Raw genomic sequence first — 20,432 nt, 5'->3', positions numbered from 1 at the left:
ACTCTGCTTAGGCCCGGCTGGACCTGGACCAATGTCAATGCAGGCTAGCGGGGGACTGGGGCGGGGGGACAAAGGTGCTTCAACAGTACGGGGCAACAGGGCCTAGTGTGAATTCCCCTGCGGATGTCGGGAGGTCAGAGGCCGGCATGATGTGCCGTGTGTGTTCACATTGCCAAAGAGGTTTAATATGAACTGGAGGCTACAAAAACTGTTCATTGTATTGTAGCAGAGTATTTTTCCTCCAACTTTTGTTCCAAATTTGACGTCAGATTTGTTGCTGTATGTGTAATGCTGCCTAGATGTTTGTGAGGTGCAAAAGGTGCACTTGAAAAATCCCAGTAGAGACGTAGGCTTAACTTCGGGTGCAACATTTCTACTGTTTTGAAGAAGATGATGAAACCCATGAAGGGATATTTCCATGATGTAAGTGACATAAGATGTGCAGCACTGGAGTGCGGTTGGAGAGCATGTCTCATATCCCTTGCTTAGTAATTAACAGACTGGTTGATTATTAACGTGAAGCTCCCGAGTCTAATTGTGCAACCTGATGCTCATTTGTTTTGCACACAGGTTGTTGAGAGCAGCTCACTGGGGCTCGTCAACTCTTTACGCAAGTTCTGCGTCAGTAATCAGGGCTGCAGGGGATTGGTCCAAAACAAACTTTCTGCCTCTGAACCCCAGTGGACCCTCCCTGGAGCAGATAACGTATTTGAAAGTTATCACACAGACGGAATGAATGCTATTGCCAAACTTTTAGGAGTTGGAGTTACAGTAAAACATTAAATGACATGGAGAAGTGACGCATACAATTTAGTTATATTCAATAAATATAACAGGAGTAAAATAAGAGTGCAGTTTAATTTCAGTGTGTATTAATATGCACATGCTCTTATGTATAGGCCATCTAAAGGTAAAATGTTTGTCATGTTTGTTAGAAAAAAACAAAACACTTCCAGTTTTGTGTCCCAATGTTAAGGATAATGTGACCGTAGTCTGAAGTTTTGTCCTCTTACACACACGCACCCATGCACACATGCACGCACACACACACACACACACATGCAATAGAGCGAGAGAGAGAGAGAGAGATAAACCTGCACGTACTTCGTCTCTCTGACTTTTTTTCAGATAAAGCCAAATACGTACATTTGCAGGTAGAGTCAACAGATCAATACCTTTTACGCAATACAACGGGACAGAGGTCTTACAAATACCAGCAGGACATGACAGTTGGTCATCATCGAGTATAGACAGCAAGCCTCAAGCAAGATTATTTAACTGATTTTACAAAGAAAACTGAGTGCACGGAAGATAAGTTTGAATTGCGTTAAACAGAAAATCTACAATCAGCGGCTGATTTTACATATCACATTAAATACATTTTCGAAGAGCAAAAGAACTAACTAAGCTGCAAAATGCAAGCTGTCGGTCAGTGTTTGGTGTGTGCCAGCCGTGCTGCCGGAGGACTTCGGCGAAATCAGACAGACTTTTCACTGCTGCGGACCAACAAGAGTGTGCTCAGGAGAGGAGTCGCCTGTATCCGTTTTCCCAGGTATGTTATGAATAGCAAGCAATGTAGCATATAGCATGTAGTTGGAGCAGAGCCTAGATATCTGCTGCTGAGTGCTGCCAGTTGTTTATCCTTTTAGCTTTTGACTTTTTTTTTTTTAATGGTTTGACTTCTCAGACATTGCCTGTATATTTAGCAAATCAAAACTGAGATTGTAACTCACAACACTGCAAACCTTGAGCCGAAATACGGTTGATCATGATTAATAGACTCTCTATATTCCGTCCAATTTCTCTACAGCAGTTCTGAGATTGCCGTGTCGAGCAGCGGGAAGCCCGGAGTCCAGAAGTTGGGGCAACGAACAGATACTGCGCACATGAGCATAGCGCCTTTGAGTGTTGGCCGTGGGCTTTATGCTGTCCCTGTTACACAGGTAAGTCACTCAACAACAAGAGATCAAAGGAAACGTTCTTGTTCTTCATATTTTGTACATGAAGAAGTTAAAATACTGATTTTTTTTTCTTTTGTAGCAAATGGAAAACCTCTCTCACGACTCCCTGATAAGAAGAGCTGCCTCCGTGGTTACAGACAGTTCAAGTACTTTCCTCTCCCAGACCTCCTTGGCTCTCATAAATGCCCTTACAGTCTACTCAAAGGTAGTTTTTAAAAACATTTTTTCTTATCTTTGATTAAAAACATTTTGTCCACAGCTTGCAATTCCCAACTTTCCTTAATTTTATTGTGAGGATAACACCAGAAATGCCACTTGCGAGAGTTTCTTTGTGCATTTTGACCAGACCGTTGCACATGTACAAGTCCTTTCATTTTAAAAGTTGCCCTGTGCTGTCCCTGATTGTCTGTCCTCCCTCTGTTTGCAAACAGGCTGTGCACACGCGCATTGCTGTCCAAAGACGGTATTTAGCCTCATTGGGAAAACTGACCCCAGCAGAGGAGGATTCATTCCTGGCAGTCATCAATGGCCAGCGTACAGAGGTAAGTTTGCATTGAAAACACACTTAAATGTACTCGAGCGTTTATCAGTTTTCATACTTTGCAAAAAAACAATTTTCAAAAACATACATTTATTATATTGCATTGGTCTCATCTCTTTGTCCTCGCAGGCTAGTGAAAGACTAAGTGAATGCAAACGTTTTGAGTCAACCTGGAGCTATGCTGTCAACTTGTGTAAAATGGCAGCCGAGGCAGCACACACTACTGGTGAGTAAAATGCAAACAGCTTTATCTCTTGAAGCTTGATGCAATGCTGAAATGCCGTGATGGAACTTTCTCAGCTATATGACAAAATGCGCATTCGCATCCTTGTGTGTTTTCCAGGAGCTGAGCAGGCGTCCATCACAGTGAGGACAAACATTCAGGTGGCCCAGTCGCAGGTGGGGGAAGCTCAAAAACTGTCAGCGGAGGCAGAAAAGAAGTTGGCCGAGACTAAAGTGGAAGAGATCCAAAGGATGGCAGAATATGCTTCTTTTCTAGAGGATAGCGACGAGCACGAGGTGCACGAGGCTTATCTACGAGAGGACTAAGACAAATATAAATATTGGAGACTGTGCATGCTTTCACCTTTTGAAAGCTTCAGTCTATGTTTGATTTCCCTATGATGTCCCTCTTCTCTTTGTCATTAAAATACATTAATGTTGATTTAATCATTATTTAAGACTATTTATTTGATTAGTGACTGTCAGCTGCTTTTTGAGAAATTAAGGAGTTATGATTATTGAATCTCCAGTGGATATTGTATCGCAATGGGCTTATCCAACATCATATTACAGTGTTGTTTATTGTATATTTTGTTGTAACAAAGACATTTTTATATAGCTATTGTTTGCATCATTGTTTTGTCACTGTTCATATAATAGCAACAATAAAATGAATTTCATTAAATATACGTGTGATGATCCTTGTCTGATGCCATATCACTTGATCTTAAATCAATGTAATATGGCTACGTGTTTGCTGGCACTACACAACAAGAAGGGTTTGAAGTCGGACTAATTGTCATGATTTCTGTAGATTTAAATATCTTAATACGAATATTGCTGCCATCACACAAGCCTTCTTGTGAACCGATGAATGTCACTGAAATAGAATTAAAAAGCACCATTCAGCTTCAGATAAGGCCTTTTCATCCTACCCTGTCATCACCATATGATGCCATTAAAGTTATTCCCCAATAAGGTTCTCTTTTGTCCTTGTTCGATTTAAAGTCCCCAGCCGAGACCTATCCAGGACGCCATCTAAAGACACTGAACTGTTGTTTTGGTGCATAGAAACGTATATCGAGAGCCCATATCTCTGTAGGCTTTGATTTATGGTTCAGCATCAGATTTGACCACCACAGCACTCAATGAATGTATTGTATGTGATAAAGCCTTGCTTATAGTGTATGCTCCCACATTAACTACGTTTACATTATTTACTTCATTTTGTAATGCAGAGTGGTGATGGTCTACGCAGACTCAGATCTGGAGTTGCAGTCAAGTTAATTCTGTTTCTCCATGTCTTCTTGTTGATAAGGAGACTACTGCCGTGTCCTCATGCTGAGCAACTCCCGAAAAGAGGGAAGTCCTCTTCCACATCCTGGATAACATCCATGCTGCGTTAAGAGCTGGTTCTATGCACAAAAGTGAGCCTTATTATATTCAACTAGTACCACTCCAACTCCTGCTCCAGTTATAGCAGACCAGAAATGACTCTGCCTTATATGTTTGATTGTAATCTTCAAATAAAAATAATCAACAACCTTTCCTGCACAAAACCCCCCATTAATTTGTAGCCGTGAAGAGAAACCATGTAAGTAGGAGGGGTTGTCAGTTAAAATGAATTCCAAGTCCAATATACTCTTTTTGTAATAAAACATTTATTACCACATAAATCTGTATATATTTCAGTGACAATACACATTTTTGTGTAAAGGAACCGAATGCAGAATGATATATTGTGGGCCTTCAAAATCACATAGACAGTACAAAGTATTATGGTGAATGATCTTTTTTCTCCTTAAAATCCATCAGTATATCAATGTATGGCTTTACTACAACCAAGACAACATTTATTCAATGGAAAACCTAACAGCAACAGTTGCCAATAATAGAGCTGCAAATTAATTTCAAACACATGTTCGATGACCAAAGAATGCCACTGAGTTATTGGGATAGAAAACAAATATGGGGCATAGGAGTTACTTACTGTTAATACCTGAAAAACAGTCTCCTTATTTGAACAATGCTGCAAGAATACAAAAACAGTGTTCAGCTTGATTTGTTGCTTGAATAGCAATACAATCACGGATATGCTCAGTTATGAATAAAACATCTAAAAGTGAATTGCAGACATGCTCAGTAGAATTATTACTATTTTGGTTGTGTAATTTATTTGTGAAAGAAATATGAATCTTTCAAATATTTATTTTATCCACGCCACAGAAGACATCATTTTTCAGAGCATGAAAAAATAATTCATCTCTGAGGCCGTAAATGAGAGGGCTCAGACATCTTGGAGCGAGACGAAACAATATGTAATTCATGTACCTGACCTCGATGTAAAGTCTTAGATTAATTTGAAGCAAAGCAGCTTCTATTAAGGGACACCACAGCTGGATTAAACAGAGCAGCTGCTGGAAAGTATGAAGCATTACTGTTTTGAGCGCTTTCCGTGTTGAGTTTTTGTTCTCTCCTGATGCATTTTTGGCCACTTTCATTATTTTAACATAGCAGAAGAAAATGACGATACACAAAATCAAGAAGTAAAACTGATACATTGTTGACCTCATATGTCTCTGCCATCTGTACACAATGAAAACCTCTACAGAACATAGATTGGATTCTTTGTAAAAGCTAAGCGGGACTGATGCAAAAAAGGTGGAGAGAAACATAATACAGGGCACGGAGCTGACGCCGTGAATGATGAGGATGCAAAACACTGTGCTTCTCGGGGAGCACAGCTCTCCGTGGCGCAGCGGCTCGCAAATAGCCACATAACGCTCCAGGGTCATTGCTGTCAAAGTAACAGGTGTGATTGTCATATACAGAAGCGCTGCAACAGAGATAATGACACATAACCAAACTGGCAAGACAACGCCAAAATAAGTGAAGACGAGCAGGATATCAGACACAAATAAAATGAAGCTATCAGACAGTAGTGTAACAGCAAATAAGATATAGCGTGTAGTTGTGTAGAAGCAGTCCTTTCTTAAAAAGGTTACAAAGAGCAAACAGTTGACGGAAAGGAAAATTATCACCAGGAGTTGCACAACAATGACCCGGTGAATGCTCTGCTGATGCACGACACGACCACCAACCGATGAGTTGTTATAAGCCATCACTTTTCTAAGCAAATACACATGTTGCTGAGTTTATGCCAAATGCTGTCATTATTTGTTGTGGCTTTCAAAATAAAATTAGGTTGTTATCACAAAAAGAAAAAAGGTTAGTTCAAGCTTCTCTGTGGTGTGAAAATTAGGATTTATGTATACAGATGACCAAATAATCGCCCGCGTGCAAATACGCGCCTGTGCTCTAATAGCCGCCGGGGGTCCGACCTCATTTGGCATAATAAACGCCGGTTCAATTATACCATAGTCTTGCACAGAAAACAAAAGTTTTTTTTTAACAGCACTTCACCGGCTCTCACCTCTTCTGTCAGTCAGCCCCTCCTCTCGCGCTCTCTCTCTCTCTCTCGCATGCAGGCGCGCGCGCACACACACACACACACACAGACACACAAACACAGGCGTGCTAGACTGAGGGATATAGGGATATAGATAAATGCGCTAATGTACAGTGTTGAAATTACCGCGATCGACCCCCCCTTCCGTTATCATTCATTACACTGCTCTGATCAGCTCCCTGTGTCGCGGTAACAGACAAACTGTCTTTGTATTTATTGTCTGATGTCAATAAAGATGCGTCGGGGGGAAAAAGTAGTTTTGTTCCAGTGGTGCTATGGTGAGCTCCTTGTTCTTTGCATGATGGTCTGGTGCTGCTCATTGCAAAAATAAATTGTAGCCTGTTGCAAATACGCGCCTGGTTCTTATAAACGCCTGGGCTCCAAGTCGATTTAGCATATTAAACGCCCGGGCTACTAAATGGTCATCTACGTAGTAAATTTACCAAATCCTCCCTTCAGTGCTGTGCATGAAGACTCTATAGACTGAATCCAAGCACAGAACCACGCACTCGAATGTATCTCTCACCACTTTGTGTAAGTGGTCCTCAGGGGCCCTCTGGACGAATCCATCTTGTAGGTGGATACTAATAAGCAGTGTTGGGAGTAACGCGTTACAAAAGTAAATGCATTACTGTAATGCATTACGTTTTGCTGTAACGCGGTAATGTAAGGCATTACAAAAAAAAAAACTGGTAATATTTTACTCGGTACAAATCTCAGTAACGTGCGTTACAATGCATTTTAAACCCGAAATCAATTGACTCTACATTCGCGATCGAGAGATGGGCATACGCTCCACTTTTGGAAAAGTGAGAAAGCCGATCCATGTGACTCTACACTATGTTAATTAAGCGCTGTTGTTAGCAGGCTCCATGAGCTGGACACCGACTCACGGAGCGGCTCCCGGTCGGTCAGAGAGCAGCCGACCCCGGCAGTCACACCGAGGATCAACAGCTGAGGGGCGGCGGCGAGGAGGCGGAGGCTCCGCTTTTATGTCCGCGTCATAACGCTTTTGGTGCGTGTTTAAAACAGTAGGTTTACTTCAAAACGCGAGCGTCAGACGCTGTCAGAGCGTTTATGAACAGTGTTTTAGAGCTCCCCCTAAATGTCTCAGGTAGGCTTTCAGGTAATTTCGCAGCATAACACAGCGCCTTCTGGGTCATTAAAAAAGACGTACGGCAAATCTGGAATGAAAAATGTCACTGTTATTTCATCCCCGAATCCCATTCATGAACACAATATCTAATATCAGTTAACGAGTCATTTTCCGTTTCTCGTTTTCCGTTTTTAAAACGAATAACGGGATACGAGTCATTTTCCGTTTTTTGTTCTTTTATTTTGAAACGAAAAACATCACATCCTGCTGTGTAATTAGCTGCATTGAACACAAGAAGATCTATTGAGAACAAAAAATCCATATTTCCTTTTATTTTGGCGAAAAGTAATGCAAAAGTAATGTAAAAGTAGTGTAATGCCTTACAATTCAAAGACAGTAATATTGTAATGTAACTAATTACTTTGAAATGACAGTAACAAGTAATAAATAATGCATTACGCTTTTGAAGTAACTTGCCCAACACTGCTAATAAGCAACCTTTGCTGCGGTGGCATCTTACTTGTCATCTTCGATGTAACACTACAATGAATGTAAAGCAGAGATCTTTTACAGGGGGTCCACCGAGTTACTGCAGGGGTTCCCAGAAATGATTAGATCCCAAACTTTTTTTCTTCCAAAAATTGAAATATTTCCAATAAATACACATTCACCGTGAACGAGATGCGTTTAGGAATTATTATTATTGACAAAGAGAATGAAGTGTCGAAGATCTTGGTTCTTGTAGAGAATCCGCTGCCGCTCCCGGGCAGGACCCAAAAATCTCCAATTACTTAAGAAGAGATTGAGCGGATTTGAGATCTTTGAGATCTGAACGGATGTAGCGGTCGTACGTTTGGGAGGACCGGCGGCCCACGGGACGTATGAAGTGTTCTGGGATGCCACTACGGGAGGCCGAAGTGGCTGTTCCGATTCTGAAGGAGTGCCCGGAGTAGTTGTCGGGCCAAATACCAGACAATGAGAGCGTGAGGCGAAAGTGATGGTGGGACTAGAATCGTGTAGCCACTTGGCTGGACTCGGAAATGAAGAAGGGATCTGTCATGTTGTGCTCTGAGATTTGCGGAATTGCGAGAGTTTGGAGGTTTTCGAAGGGATTCAGTGGTGATTGGACCTTGAAGAAGAAGATGGGCGTTGGCGGACCAAATTGATTCGTTTTGGTTAGCTGTAAGTGGAGCACCATGATGTCGTCTGTAAAGCGAGACGAGTCGAAAATGCCAGCATGACGGCTTGAATCGAAGCGAATGGTTGAGGAGGTGAATGCGGAGCATCTGAGGAAACCAACGAGGCGAACAAGAACATGGCTTCTGAGGTTGGGCGACTTGAGGAGTGCCGTACCAGGAACGGATCGTGCGGAGGCAGGTGGACTGCAAGTCGACTGTAAGAGGAAGACAACGAGGGTTTGTGGCTGGCTCTTGGCGTGGGAGTCCTTTAATGAGGGAAGTTATCTGGGGATGGCTGGTGGCCAGGCCCGAACTGCCGGTTATTAGCTTGGAGAAGAAGCTGGTACCGCTAAGGTACGCTTTGATGGTGTGTGTTTGGATTGCCCTGATGGAGTGGGTGTAAGTGATGAAAGAGTCAAGGTGATAAGTTCGAATGACGGAAAGGTTGCGTTGTATTGGTCGTGGAAGAGGTGGAAGCTTTTCAGAGTTGTCAAGTAGGACGAGGGGGTTGAGGGTGATATGGAGGAATGGCTTTGGGAAGGTATCGGTGTGAGGTAGCGAGAAGAGGCTGGGTGAGCTGGGGCATAGATAGGGAGTGCGAGGTCGATGTAGTTACCGTCGATTGGCTGCCTACGTAGGCTGGTGGGAACGGGGAAAGCTCGGATATAGTAGATCCCTGCATCCCGGCATTGGCGTCTTGGTGCCAGGAGCCCGGGCTGAAGCGAGCTGCGGTGGTTATTGAAAAGCGGCAGGGGGCGCTGGCATCCCAGTGCCAGGAGCCCCGGCTGAAACGAGTTGTTGTGGTTGTTGGAAAACGGCGGGGGGCGCTGGCATCCCGGTGCCAGAAGTGGTGGCGGAAACTCCGGAGTTGTTTGATCTGGCAGAGGATCTCTGTCTCTGCTTTCGCTACTGCTCTTGTTTTCTTAGGGCTGTGTTTGATGGTACTATTAGCCCCCGGTTCTTTTGTTGGAAGCCCAAGGATAAACTGAAGAAATCCTCAGTTCATGAATATAGAATTTGTTCAGGCCGCAGTAAAGTATGGCGGGCCTGGCCTCGGAATGGCAGGGCTCCCGCAAGATCTCGGTCAGAGTCTAGTGTATGCTCCCACATTAACTACGTTTACATTATTTACTTCATTTTGTAATGCAGAGTGGTGATGGTCTACACAGACTCAGATCTGGAGTTGCAGTCAAGTTAATTCTGTTTCTCCATGTCTTCTTGTTGATAAGGAGACTACTGCCGTGTCCTCATGCTGAGCAACTCCCGAAAAGAGGGAAGTCCTCTTCCACATCCTGGATAACATCCATGCTGCATTAAGAGCTGGTTCTATGCACAAAAGTGAGCCTTTGTGGAGTCGAGTAAATGATGAGACAAGAGACGGAGATGGGTCGAGTCAGCTTTACTCTCCACATCAAAACAAACGAGTCTTACTCACACATGAGTTCAAATCGTAACTGACGTAAACCCGAACTGTCGTAAACCGGAACTGTTTACCTTAAAGGTACAGTCCCTTGGTGAATGTCTCACACAGCAATTGTGGGTCACCACACAGGCCCCTCCAGAATTCACCCAAACCAACAGGTCCAGAGCGAACAGGCAACACACAGAGAACATCGGACACCCACTAGCGCCAAACAGAATACACTAGTACGAAACAGTCCCTAGAAAAATCAACGCCTAGGCGGGCGGACCAGGCGGCCAGAACGGCTGCGCCTAACAGGAGAAGGGCAAGAGGCAGGAGCAGGGGTCGAGGCCGCCGCAGGACCAGGGGTCGAGGCTGCCGCAGGCGGGCGCCCCCGTCGCGGGGGCTGAGCCAGCTGGAGCGGTCCACCAACATCCACATGAGCAGGCTTGAGCCGGTCTATAGCCACCCGCTCAGGCCTGCCCCCCATATCCACCACAAAGTTCTTAGGCCCACCCTCCAAGACGCGGAAGGGCCCATCGTAGGGGGGCCGCAGCGGGGTACGGTGGCCATCGTGGCGGATGAAGACGTACTTGGCCGACGGTAAATCCCTGGGAACGTAGGACCGGGGGAGGCCATGGCGAGACGTCGGAACGGGAATGAAAGCGTCCGCAATGTCCCGGGACGCAGCACGATGGGAGGCAGCCGACCACGGGGCCGTGGCGTCCGGAAGAAACTCCCCAGGGACGCGCAGGGGCTGGCCGTACACCAGCTCTGCCGACGAGGCCTGAAGATCCTCCTTGGGGGCGGAGCGAAGGCCCAGCATAACCCACGGGAGGCGGTCAGCCCAGTCGCCGCCCGTAAGGCTGGCCCTGAGCGCGGCCTTCATGTCCCGATGAAACCGCTCGCAAAGCCCGTTGCTCTGTGGGTTATAGGCCGTGGTGCGGTGGACCTTCACTCCCAGGACACCGGCGACCGCAGTCCAAAGCTCCGACGTGAACTGCGGCCCCCGGTCTGAGGAAATGTCTGACGGTGTGCCGAAACGGGCCACCCAAGCCATAACGAACGCCCGGGCCACCTCAGCTGCTGTAGTGGAGGACAGGGGAACCACCTCTGGCCACCTGGTGGTCCGGTCCACCATGGTGAGGAGGTAGGTGTAACCACGGGAGGGTGAAAGCGGGCCCACCAGGTCCACGTTCACGTGGTCGAAACGCCTCTCCGGCACTTTGAAGAGTGCCAAGGGGGCTTTGGTATGCCGAGTCACCTTCGCATGCTGGCACGCCACACAGACAGCAGCCCAGGCCCTGACGTCCTTCCGCAGGCCCGGCCAGACGAACTTGGCCCCCACGAGCTTGGCAGAGGCCTTCACCCCTGGATGGGAAAGGCTGTGGATCGTGTCGAAAACCTTACGCCTCCAGCCAGCAGGCACCATGGGGCGCGGTTGGCCAGTAGAGACGTCGCAGAGGAGCGCAGTGTTGGCCGTGCCAAACACCACATCCTCCATGAGGAGTGCCGTGGGGGCTGTCCTGTAGGCCTGCACCTCAGAGTCAATAGCCTGATCCCCAGCCATAGCTGCGTAGTCGAGGCCCAAGTGGACGGAACCAATAACCACCCGAGAGAGGCAGTCGGCCACAAATTGTCTTTGCCGGCCACATGCTGAACGTCAGTGGTGTACTCCGAGATGGCGGAGAGCTGACGCTGCTGTCGACCAGACCATGGCTCCGAAGACTTGGCCATGGCGAACGTCAGCGGCTTGTGGTCCACAAAAGCCGTGAACCGACGGCCCTCCAACAGGAAGCGGAAATGACGGGTGGCGAGGAAAAGAGCCAGGAGTTCCCTGTCAAAAGCGCTGTATTTCCTCTCGTTGTCGCGGAGCTTCCTGCTGAAAAAGGCCAGCCGCCCACCCACTGCTCACACACAGCCCCCACGGCGTAATCAGAGGCGTCCGTAGTAAGAGCAACAGGGGCGGTCGGAGACGGGTGCGCCAGCAGAGCAGCGTTGGCCAACGCGGTTTTGGCAGCATCGAAGGCAGCCGTCATTTCCGTGGACCAATCCAACACGTCTGCAGGCTTCCTGCCCCGTAAGGCGTTGTACAAGGGTCGCATGAGCTGGGCCGCATGGGGAAGGAAACGGTTATAGAAGTTCACCATGCCCAGGAACTCCTGCAGGGACTTCACCGTGCGCGAACGTGGGAAACTGGCGATGGCGTCCACCTTGGCCGGGAGGGGAACCGCCCCCTGCGGAGTGACGTGGTGGCCGAGGAAGGTGATGGATGACCGGCCAAACTCGCACTTGGCCGGGTTGACAATGAGACCATGCTCACTGAGCCGACCGAACAGCTGCCGTAGATGCGTCAGGTGGTCGTCCGCGGACGCACTGGCAACGAGGATGTCATCCAGATAGACGAACAGGAACGGCATGTCCTGCAGCACAGAATCCATGAGGCGCTGGAACGTCTGCGCTGCACCCTTGAGGCCGAAAGGCATCCTCAGGAATTCAAAAAGTCCAAAGGGCGTGATGACCGCCGTCTTGGGGACATCCTGCGGGCGGACGGGCACCTGATGGTAACCGCGTACCAGGTCCACCTTTGAAAAGACGGCGGCGCCAGCCAGGTGGGCGGTGAAATCCTGAATATGCGGTACCGGGTACCGGTCTGGAGTGGTGGCGTTATTCAAGCGACGGAAATCACCACACGGACGCCAACCGCCATCAGCCTTGGTCACCATGTGCAGGGGGGAGGCCCACGGACTTTTGGAACGGCGTACGATGCCGAGGCGCTCCATGGTGGCGAACTCCTCCCTGGCGATCGCGAGCTTGGCAGAGTCCAGGCGGCGGGCCCGTGCATAGACCGGGGGGCCAACCGTGGTGATGTAGTGCTCCACACCATGCTTAGCCACAGCCGATGAAAACGTTGGCGTGGTGATGTCAGGAAACTCAGCCAGCAGGCGTTGATACAGGTCCCCGGTGGCAAACGTGTTCGCAAGACAAAGCCCCCCCACCCCCCCCAGCGTGCAGGGGAACGAAGCAAAGGAGAGGGCGTCGATCAGGCGGCAGTTGGTAACATCCACCAGCAGCCTGTATGCGCAGAGGAAATCCGCCCCCAGGAGTGGCGTAGACACGGCAGCCATGACGAAATCCCAACCAAAACGCCGGCCGCCGAAACACACATCCACATACCTCGTGCCGTAGGTACGAATGGGTGTGCCGTTGGCGGCGTCCATCGGGGGGCCATGGCCGCCAGCCATAGTGTCCACAGGCGTCGCCGGCAGGATGCTGCGCTGAGCCCCAGAATCGACCAGCAGCCGCCGGCCGGACAAGGTGTCAGTGACGAACAACAGCCTGCAGTCCCGACCAGCGCTCACAGCTGTTAATGAGCGCTGGCCCGGGCTTTTCCCGGGGCCCCAAAACTGCAAGGCTGGCGACACTGCTTGGCTTTGGCCCCGAACCTGGCGTGGTAGTAACAACACCCGTCGTCATGCTGTCGGCGGGCGGTCACAGCGGCTGCGGTGTCCGGGTCGTACCCCTGCGGCGGAAACGGGGCCGATGTGTGCTGGGGAGGCAACAGCGCATGAACAAACTGCTGCCTGTTGGCGAGGAAAATCCTGTCGGCCTCTACAGCCACCGCCCGGTAGTCCTTGGAGGCAAAGAGGGGTGAGCTGGCCAGAGCAGTGCGCACGGGCGCTGGAAGCTGCCGCAGGAAGATGTGGGCGAAAAGGAAGGAGGGATCCGCCGAGCCCAGCACAGCCAGCATCCTCTCCATCAACTCAGATGGCTTGCCGTCGCCCAGGCCGTTCAGGGAAAGGAGGCGGTCCGCCTTCTCCAGCTCCGACAGTTCAAAAAGGTTCACGAGGAACCCCTTGAGCGCGTCGTACTTGCCGACAGCTGGAGGAGCCTCCAACCACGCCATACACCTGGCCGTCGTCGAGGCATCTAAGGCTGCTACAACGTGGAAATATTTAGTCACGTCCTGTGTTATTCCCCTCAGCTGGAACTGGGCTTCGATATGTTGGAACCACGACCGTGGGTTGTTCTGCCAGAAGTCCAGCAACTTGACGGTGGCAGCATAGATAGCGCCGACGTTAGCCGCGTCGATAGCCGCACCGCCAGCGGCGGCCGGCGCCGCGGCGGGCGCGTTGTTATCACCGTCGATGTGAAACATTTTACAGTCGTATCCAACTCGCGTCGGGGGTCACCAATTGTGGAGTCGAGTAAATGATGAGACAAGAGACGGAGATGGGTCGAGTCAGCTTTACTCTCCACATCAAAACAAACGAGTCTTACTCGCACATGAGTTCAAATCGTAACTGACGTAAACCCGAACTGTCGTAAACCGGAACTGTTTACCTTAAAGGTACAGTCCCTTGGTGAATGTCTCACACAGCAATTGTGGGTCACCACACCTTATTATATTCAACTAGTACCACTCCAACTCCTGCTCCAGTTATAGCAGACCAGAAATGACTCTGCCTTATATGTTTGATTGTAATCTTCAAATAAAAATAATCAACAACCTTTCCTGCACAAAACCCCCCATTAATTTGTAGCCGTGAAGAGAAACCATGTAAGTAGGAGGGGTTGTCAGTTAAAATGAATTCCAAGTCCAATATACTCTTTTTGTAATAAAACATTTATTACCACATAAATCTGTATATATTTCAGTGACAATACACATTTTTGTGTAAAGGAACCGAATGCAGAATGATATATTGTGGGCCTTCAAAATCACATAGACAGTACAAAGTATTATGGTGAATGATCTTTTTTCTCCTTAAAATCCATCAGTATATCAATGTATGGCTTTACTACAACCAAGACAACATTTATTCAATGGAAAACCTAACAGCAACAGTTGCCAATAATAGAGCTGCAAATTAATTTCAAACACATGTTCGATGACCAAAGAATGCCACTGAGTTATTGGGATAGAAAACAAATATGGGGCATAGGAGTTACTTACTGTTAATACCTGAAAAACAGTCTCCTTATTTGAACAATGCTGCAAGAATACAAAAACAGTGTTCAGCTTGATTTGTTGCTTGAATAGCAATACAATCACGGATATGCTTAGTTATGAATAAAACATCTAAAAGTGAATTGCAGACATGCTCAGTAGAATTATTACTATTTTTGTTGTGTAATTTATTTGTGAAAGAAATATGAATCTTTCAAATATTTATTTTATCCACGCCACAGAAGACATCATTTTTCAGAGCATGAAAAAATAATTCATCTCTGAGGCCGTAAATGAGAGGGCTCAGACATCTTGGAGCGAGACGAAACAATATGTAATTCATGTACCTGACCTCGATGAAAAGTCTTAGATTAATGTGAAGCAAAGCAGCTTCTATTAAAGGACACCACAGCTGGATTAAACAGAGCAGCTGCTGGAAAGTATGAAGCATTACTGTTTTGAGCGCTTTCCGTGTTGAGTTTTTGTTCTCTCCTGATGCATTTTTGGCCACTTTCATTATTTTAACATAGCAGAAGAAAATGACGATACACAAAATCAAGAAGTAAAACTGATACATTGTTGACCTCATATGTTCCTGCCATCTGTACACAATGAAAACCGCTACAGAACATAGATTGGATTCTTTGTAAAAGCTAAGCGGGACTGATGCAAAAAAGGGGGAGAGAACCACAATACAGGGCACGGAGCTGACGCCGTGAATGATGAGGATGCAAAACACTGTGCTTCTCGGGGAGCACAGCTCTCCGTGGCGCAGCGGCTCGCAAATAGCCACATAACGCTCCAGGGTCATTGCTGTCAAAGTAACAGGTGTGATTGTCATATACAGAAACACTGCAACAGAGATAATGACACATAACCAAACTGGCAAGACAACGCCAAAATACGTGAAGACGAGCAGGATATCAGACACAAATAAAATGAAGCTATCAGACAGTAGTGTAACAGCAAATAAGATATAGCGTGTAGTTGTGTAGAAGCAGTCCTTTCTTAAAAAGGTTACAAGGAGCAAACAGTTGACGGAAAGGAAAATTATCACCAGGAGTTGCACAACAATGACCCGGTGAATGCTCTGCTGATGCACGACACGACCACCAACCGATGAGTTGTTATAAGCCATCACTTTTCTAAGCAAATACACATGTTGCTGAGTTTATGCCAAATGCTGTCATTATTTGTTGTGGCTTTCAAAATAAAATTAGGTTGTTATCACAAAAAGAAAAAAGGTTAGTTCAAGCTTCTCTGTGGTGTGAAAATTAGGATTTATGTATAGTAAATTTACCAAATCCTCCCTTCAGTGCTGTGCATGAAGACTTTATAGACTGAATCCAAGCACAGAACCACGCACTCGAATGTATCTCTCACCACTTTGTGTAAGTGGTCCTCAGGGGCCCTCTGGACGAATCCATCTTGTAGGTGGATACTAATAAGCAGTGTTGGGAGTAACGCGTTACAAAAGTAATGCATTACTGTAATGCATTACTGTAATGCATTACGTTTTGCTGTAACGCGGTAATGTAAGGCATTACAAAAAAAAAAACTGGTAATATTTTACTCGGTACAAATCTCAGTAACGTGCGTTACTATGCATTTTAAACCCGAAATCAATTGACTCTACATTCGCGATCGAGAGATGGGCATACGCTCCACTTTTGGAAAAGTGTGAAAGCCGGTCCATGTGACTCTACACTATGTTAATTAAGCGCTGTTGTTAGCAGGCTCCATGAGCTGGACACCGACTCACGGAGCGGCTCCCGGTCGTTCAGAGAGCAGCCGACCCCGGCAGTCACACCGAGGATCAACAGCTGAGGGGCGGCGGCGAGGAGGCGCTTTTATGTCCGCGTCATAACGCTTTTGGTGCGTGTTTAAAACAGTAGGTTTACTTCAAAACGCGAGCGTCAGACGCTGTCAGAGCGTTTATGAACAGTGTTTTAGAGCTCCCCCTAAATGTCTCAGGTAGGCTTTCAGGTAATTTCGCAGCATAACACAGCGCCTTCCGGGTCATTAAAAAAGACGTACGGCAAATCTGGAATGAAAAATGTCACTGTTATTTCATCCCCGAATCCCATTCATGAACACAATATCTAATATCAGTTAACGAGTCATTTTCCGTTTCTCGTTTTCCGTTTTTAAAACGAATAACGGGATACGAGTCATTTTCCGTTTTTCGTTCTTTTATTTTGAAACGAAAAACATCACATCCTGCTGTGTAATTAGCTGCATTGAACACAAGAAGATCTATTGAGAACAAAAAATCCATATTTCCTTTTATTTTGGCGAAAAGTAATGCAAAAGTAATGTAAAAGTAGTGTAATGCCTTACAATTCAAAGACAGTAATATTGTAATGTAACTAATTACTTTGAAATGACAGTAACAAGTAATAAATAATGCATTACGCTTTTGAAGTAACTTGCCCAACACTGCTAATAAGCAACCTTTGCTGCGGTGGCATCTTACTTGTCATCTTCGATGTAACACTACAATGAATGTAAAGCAGAGATCTTGTACAGGGGGTCCACCGAGTTACTGCAGGGGTTCCCAGAAATGATTAGATCCCAAACTTTTTTTCTTCCAAAAATTGAAATATTTCGAATAAATACACATTCACCGTGAACGAGAGGCATTTAGGAATTATTATTATTGACAAAGAGAATGAAGTGTCGAAGATCTTGGTTCTTGTAGAGAATCCGCTGCCGCTCCCGGGCAGGACCCAAAAATCTCCAATTACTTAAGAAGAGATTGAGCGGATTTGAGATCTTTGAGATCTGAATGGATGTAGCGGTCGTACGTTTGGGAGGACCGGCGGCCCACGGGACGTATGAAGTGTTCTGGGATGCCACTACGGGAGGCCGAAGTGGCCGCTCCGATTCTGAAGGAGTGCCCGGAGTAGTTGTCGGGCCAAATACCAGACAATGAGAGCATGAGGCGAAAGTGATGGTGGGACTAGAATCGTGTAGCCACTTGGCCGGACTCGGAAATGAAGAAGGGATCTGTCATGTTGTGCTCTGAGATTTGAGGAATTGCGAGAGTTTGGAGGTTTTCGAAGGGATTCAGTGGTGATTGGACCTTGAAGAAGAAGATGGGCGTTGGCGGACCAAATTTATTCGTTTTGGTTAGCTGTAAGTGGAGCACCATGATGTCGTCTGTAAAGCGAGACGAGTCGAAAATGCCAGCATGACGGCTTGAGTCGAAGCGAATGGTTGAGGAGGTGAATGCGGAGCATCTGAGGAAACCAACGAGGCGAACAAGAACATGGCTTCTGAGGTTGGGCGACTTGAGGAGTGCCGTACCAGGAACGGATCGTGCGGAGGCAGGTGGACTGCAAGTCGACAGTAAGAGGAAGACAACAAGGGTTTGTGGCTGGCTCTTGGCGTGGGAGTCCTTTAATGAGGGAAGTTATCTGGGGATGGCTGGTGGCCAGGCCCGAACTGCCGGTTATTAGCTTGGAGAAGAAGCTGGTACCGCTAAGGTACGCTTTGATGGTGTGTGTTTGGATTGCCCTGATGGAGTGGGTGTAAGTGATGAAAGAGTCAAGGTGATAAGTTCGAACGATGGAAAGGTTGCGTTGTATTGGTCGTGGAAGAGGTGGAAGCTTTTCAGAGTTGTCAAGTAGGACGAGGGGGTTGAGGGTGATATGGAGGAATGGCTTTGGGAAGGTATCGGCGTGAGGTAGCGAGAAGAGGCTGGGTGAGCTGGGGCACCGCGAAGGGAGCATGTGAGGGCTGCACGGGCGGCGAAGATGGGGCAGTAAATCTCGTTGTCGAGAGCGGCCCAGTAGGTGGCCTCGTTAAACTGTGAGAGGCGGGCTGCAACTTCGGAGGCGAAGTGTGTGTGGTATTGATAGAAACCATGCTGCCAAAGCGGAGGGCCAGATTAAGAAAGGTGGACAAGTAATCGTCCAGTTCATTGCGTTGCGTGGGGAGTTTGGAACAGAGAGCGTCTCTGTAAAGGGAGAAGGCGCAAGCGAACTCTGTAGGAGTAAACTCTCTGGAACGTGTGGGTGCTCTCACTTTAGAGTGGGGGCACCCTCGTATCCTTCAATAAATCTGTCTGCGGGTGGTTGATGGAGGGAAGGCGAGATAGGGAGTGCGAGGTCGATGTAGTTACCGTCGATTGGCCTACGTAGGCTGGTGGGAACGGGGAAAGCTGGGATATAGTAGATCCCTGCATCCCGGCACTGGCGTCTTGGTGCCAGGAGCCCGGGCTGAAGCGAGCTGCGGTGGTTATTGAAAAGCGGCAGGGGGCGCTGGCATCCCAGTGCCAGGAGCCCCGGCTGAAACGAGTTGTTGTGATTGTTGGAAAACGGCGGGGGGCGCTGGCATCCCGGTGCCAGAAGTGGTGGCGGAAACTCCGGAGTTGTTTGATCTGGCAGAGGATCTCTGTCTCTGCTTTCGCTACTGCTCTTGTTTTCTTAGGGCTGTGTTTGATGGTACTATTAGCCCCCGGTTCTTTTGTTGGAAGCCCAAGGATAAACCGAAGAAATCCTCAGTTCATGAATATAGAATTTGTTCAGGCCGCAGTAAAGTATGGCGGGCCTGGCCTCGGAATGGCAGGGCTCCCGCAAGATCTCGGTCAGAGTCTAGTGTATGCTCCCACATTAACTACGTTTACATTATTTACTTCATTTTGTAATGCAGAGTGGTGATGGTCTACGCAGACTCAGATCTGGAGTTGCAGTCAAGTTAATTCTGTTTCTCCATGTCTTCTTGTTGATAAGGAGACTACTGCCGTGTCCTCATGCTGAGCAACTGGAAGAGGGAAGTCCTCTTCCACATCCTGGATAACATCCATGCTGCGTTAAGAGCTGGTGCTATGCACAAAAGTGAGCCTTATTATATTCAACTAGTACCACTCCAACTCCTGCTCCAGTTATAGCAGACCAGAAATGACTCTGCCTTATATGTTTGATTGTAATCTTCAAATAAAAATAATCAACAACCTTTCCTGCACAAAACCCCCCATTAATTTGTAGCCGTGAAGAGAAACCATGTAAGTAGGAGGGGTTGTCAGTTAAAATGAATTCCAAGTCCAATATACTCTTTTTGTAATAAAACATTTATTACCACATAAATCTGTATATATTTCAGTGACAATACACATTTTTGTGTAAAGGAACCGAATGCAGAATGATATATTGTGGGCCTTCAAAATCACATCGACAGTACAAAGTATTATGGTGAATGATTTTTTTTCTCCTTAAAATCCATCAGTATATCAATGTATGGCTTTACTACAACCAAGACAACATTTATTCAATGGAAAACCTAACAGCAACAGTTGCCAATAATAGAGCTGCAAATTAATGTCAAACACATGTTCGATGACCAAAGAATGCCACTGAGTTATTGGGATAGAAAACAAATATGGGGCATAGGAGTTACTTACTGTTAATACCTGAAAAACAGTCTCCTTATTTGAACAATGCTGCAAGAATACAAAAACAGTGTTCAGCTTGATTTGTTGCTTGAATAGCAATACAATCACGGATATGCTCAGTTATGAATAAAACATCTAAAAGTGAATTGCAGACATGCTCAGTAGAATTATTACTATTTTTGTTGTGTAATTTATTTGTGAAAGAAATATGAATCTT

The 20,432-nt window shown here is 46.9% G+C and overlaps 1 protein-coding gene and 2 pseudogenes across 4 annotated transcripts; 1 reads left to right on the top strand and 2 right to left on the bottom strand.

Moving 5' to 3' along the window:
* The first annotated feature begins 1,229 nt into the window (after positions 1 to 1,229).
* Positions 1,230 to 3,373, top strand: diabloa (diablo, IAP-binding mitochondrial protein a). Of its 2 annotated transcripts, none has more exons than XM_084019627.1 (6): positions 1,230 to 1,552; positions 1,814 to 1,943; positions 2,041 to 2,166; positions 2,393 to 2,503; positions 2,632 to 2,728; positions 2,846 to 3,373. In XM_084019627.1, the coding sequence occupies exons 1-6, from the start codon at positions 1,416 to 1,418 to the stop codon at positions 3,049 to 3,051; spliced, it is 807 nt and encodes a 268-aa protein (XP_083875753.1). In that variant the 5' UTR covers positions 1,230 to 1,415; the 3' UTR covers positions 3,052 to 3,373. The 2 variants fall into 2 exon arrangements, with proteins under 2 accessions (XP_083875753.1, XP_083875752.1); XM_084019626.1 differs by having other exon boundaries at positions 1,811 to 1,943; positions 2,846 to 3,371.
* A 1,549-nt stretch (positions 3,374 to 4,922) lies between these two features.
* On the bottom strand, positions 4,923 to 5,846 carry LOC311019722 (odorant receptor 131-2 pseudogene; annotated as a pseudogene). The gene has a single exon. The product of its transcript is annotated as an odorant receptor 131-2 pseudogene (transcript).
* Positions 5,847 to 15,034: 9,188 nt separating this feature from the next.
* Positions 15,035 to 15,958, bottom strand: LOC311019721 (odorant receptor 131-2 pseudogene; annotated as a pseudogene). Its single transcript has one exon. The product of its transcript is annotated as an odorant receptor 131-2 pseudogene (transcript).
* Between the last annotated feature and the right edge of the window lie 4,474 nt (positions 15,959 to 20,432).

Source organism: Eutrigla gurnardus, assembly GCF_963514095.1.
Source record: "Eutrigla gurnardus genome assembly, chromosome: 10".
Lineage (NCBI taxonomy): Eukaryota > Metazoa > Chordata > Actinopteri > Perciformes > Triglidae > Eutrigla > Eutrigla gurnardus.
The sequence above is the reverse complement of the archived record's forward strand: the minus strand, read 5'-3'. Positions and strand labels throughout refer to the sequence as shown.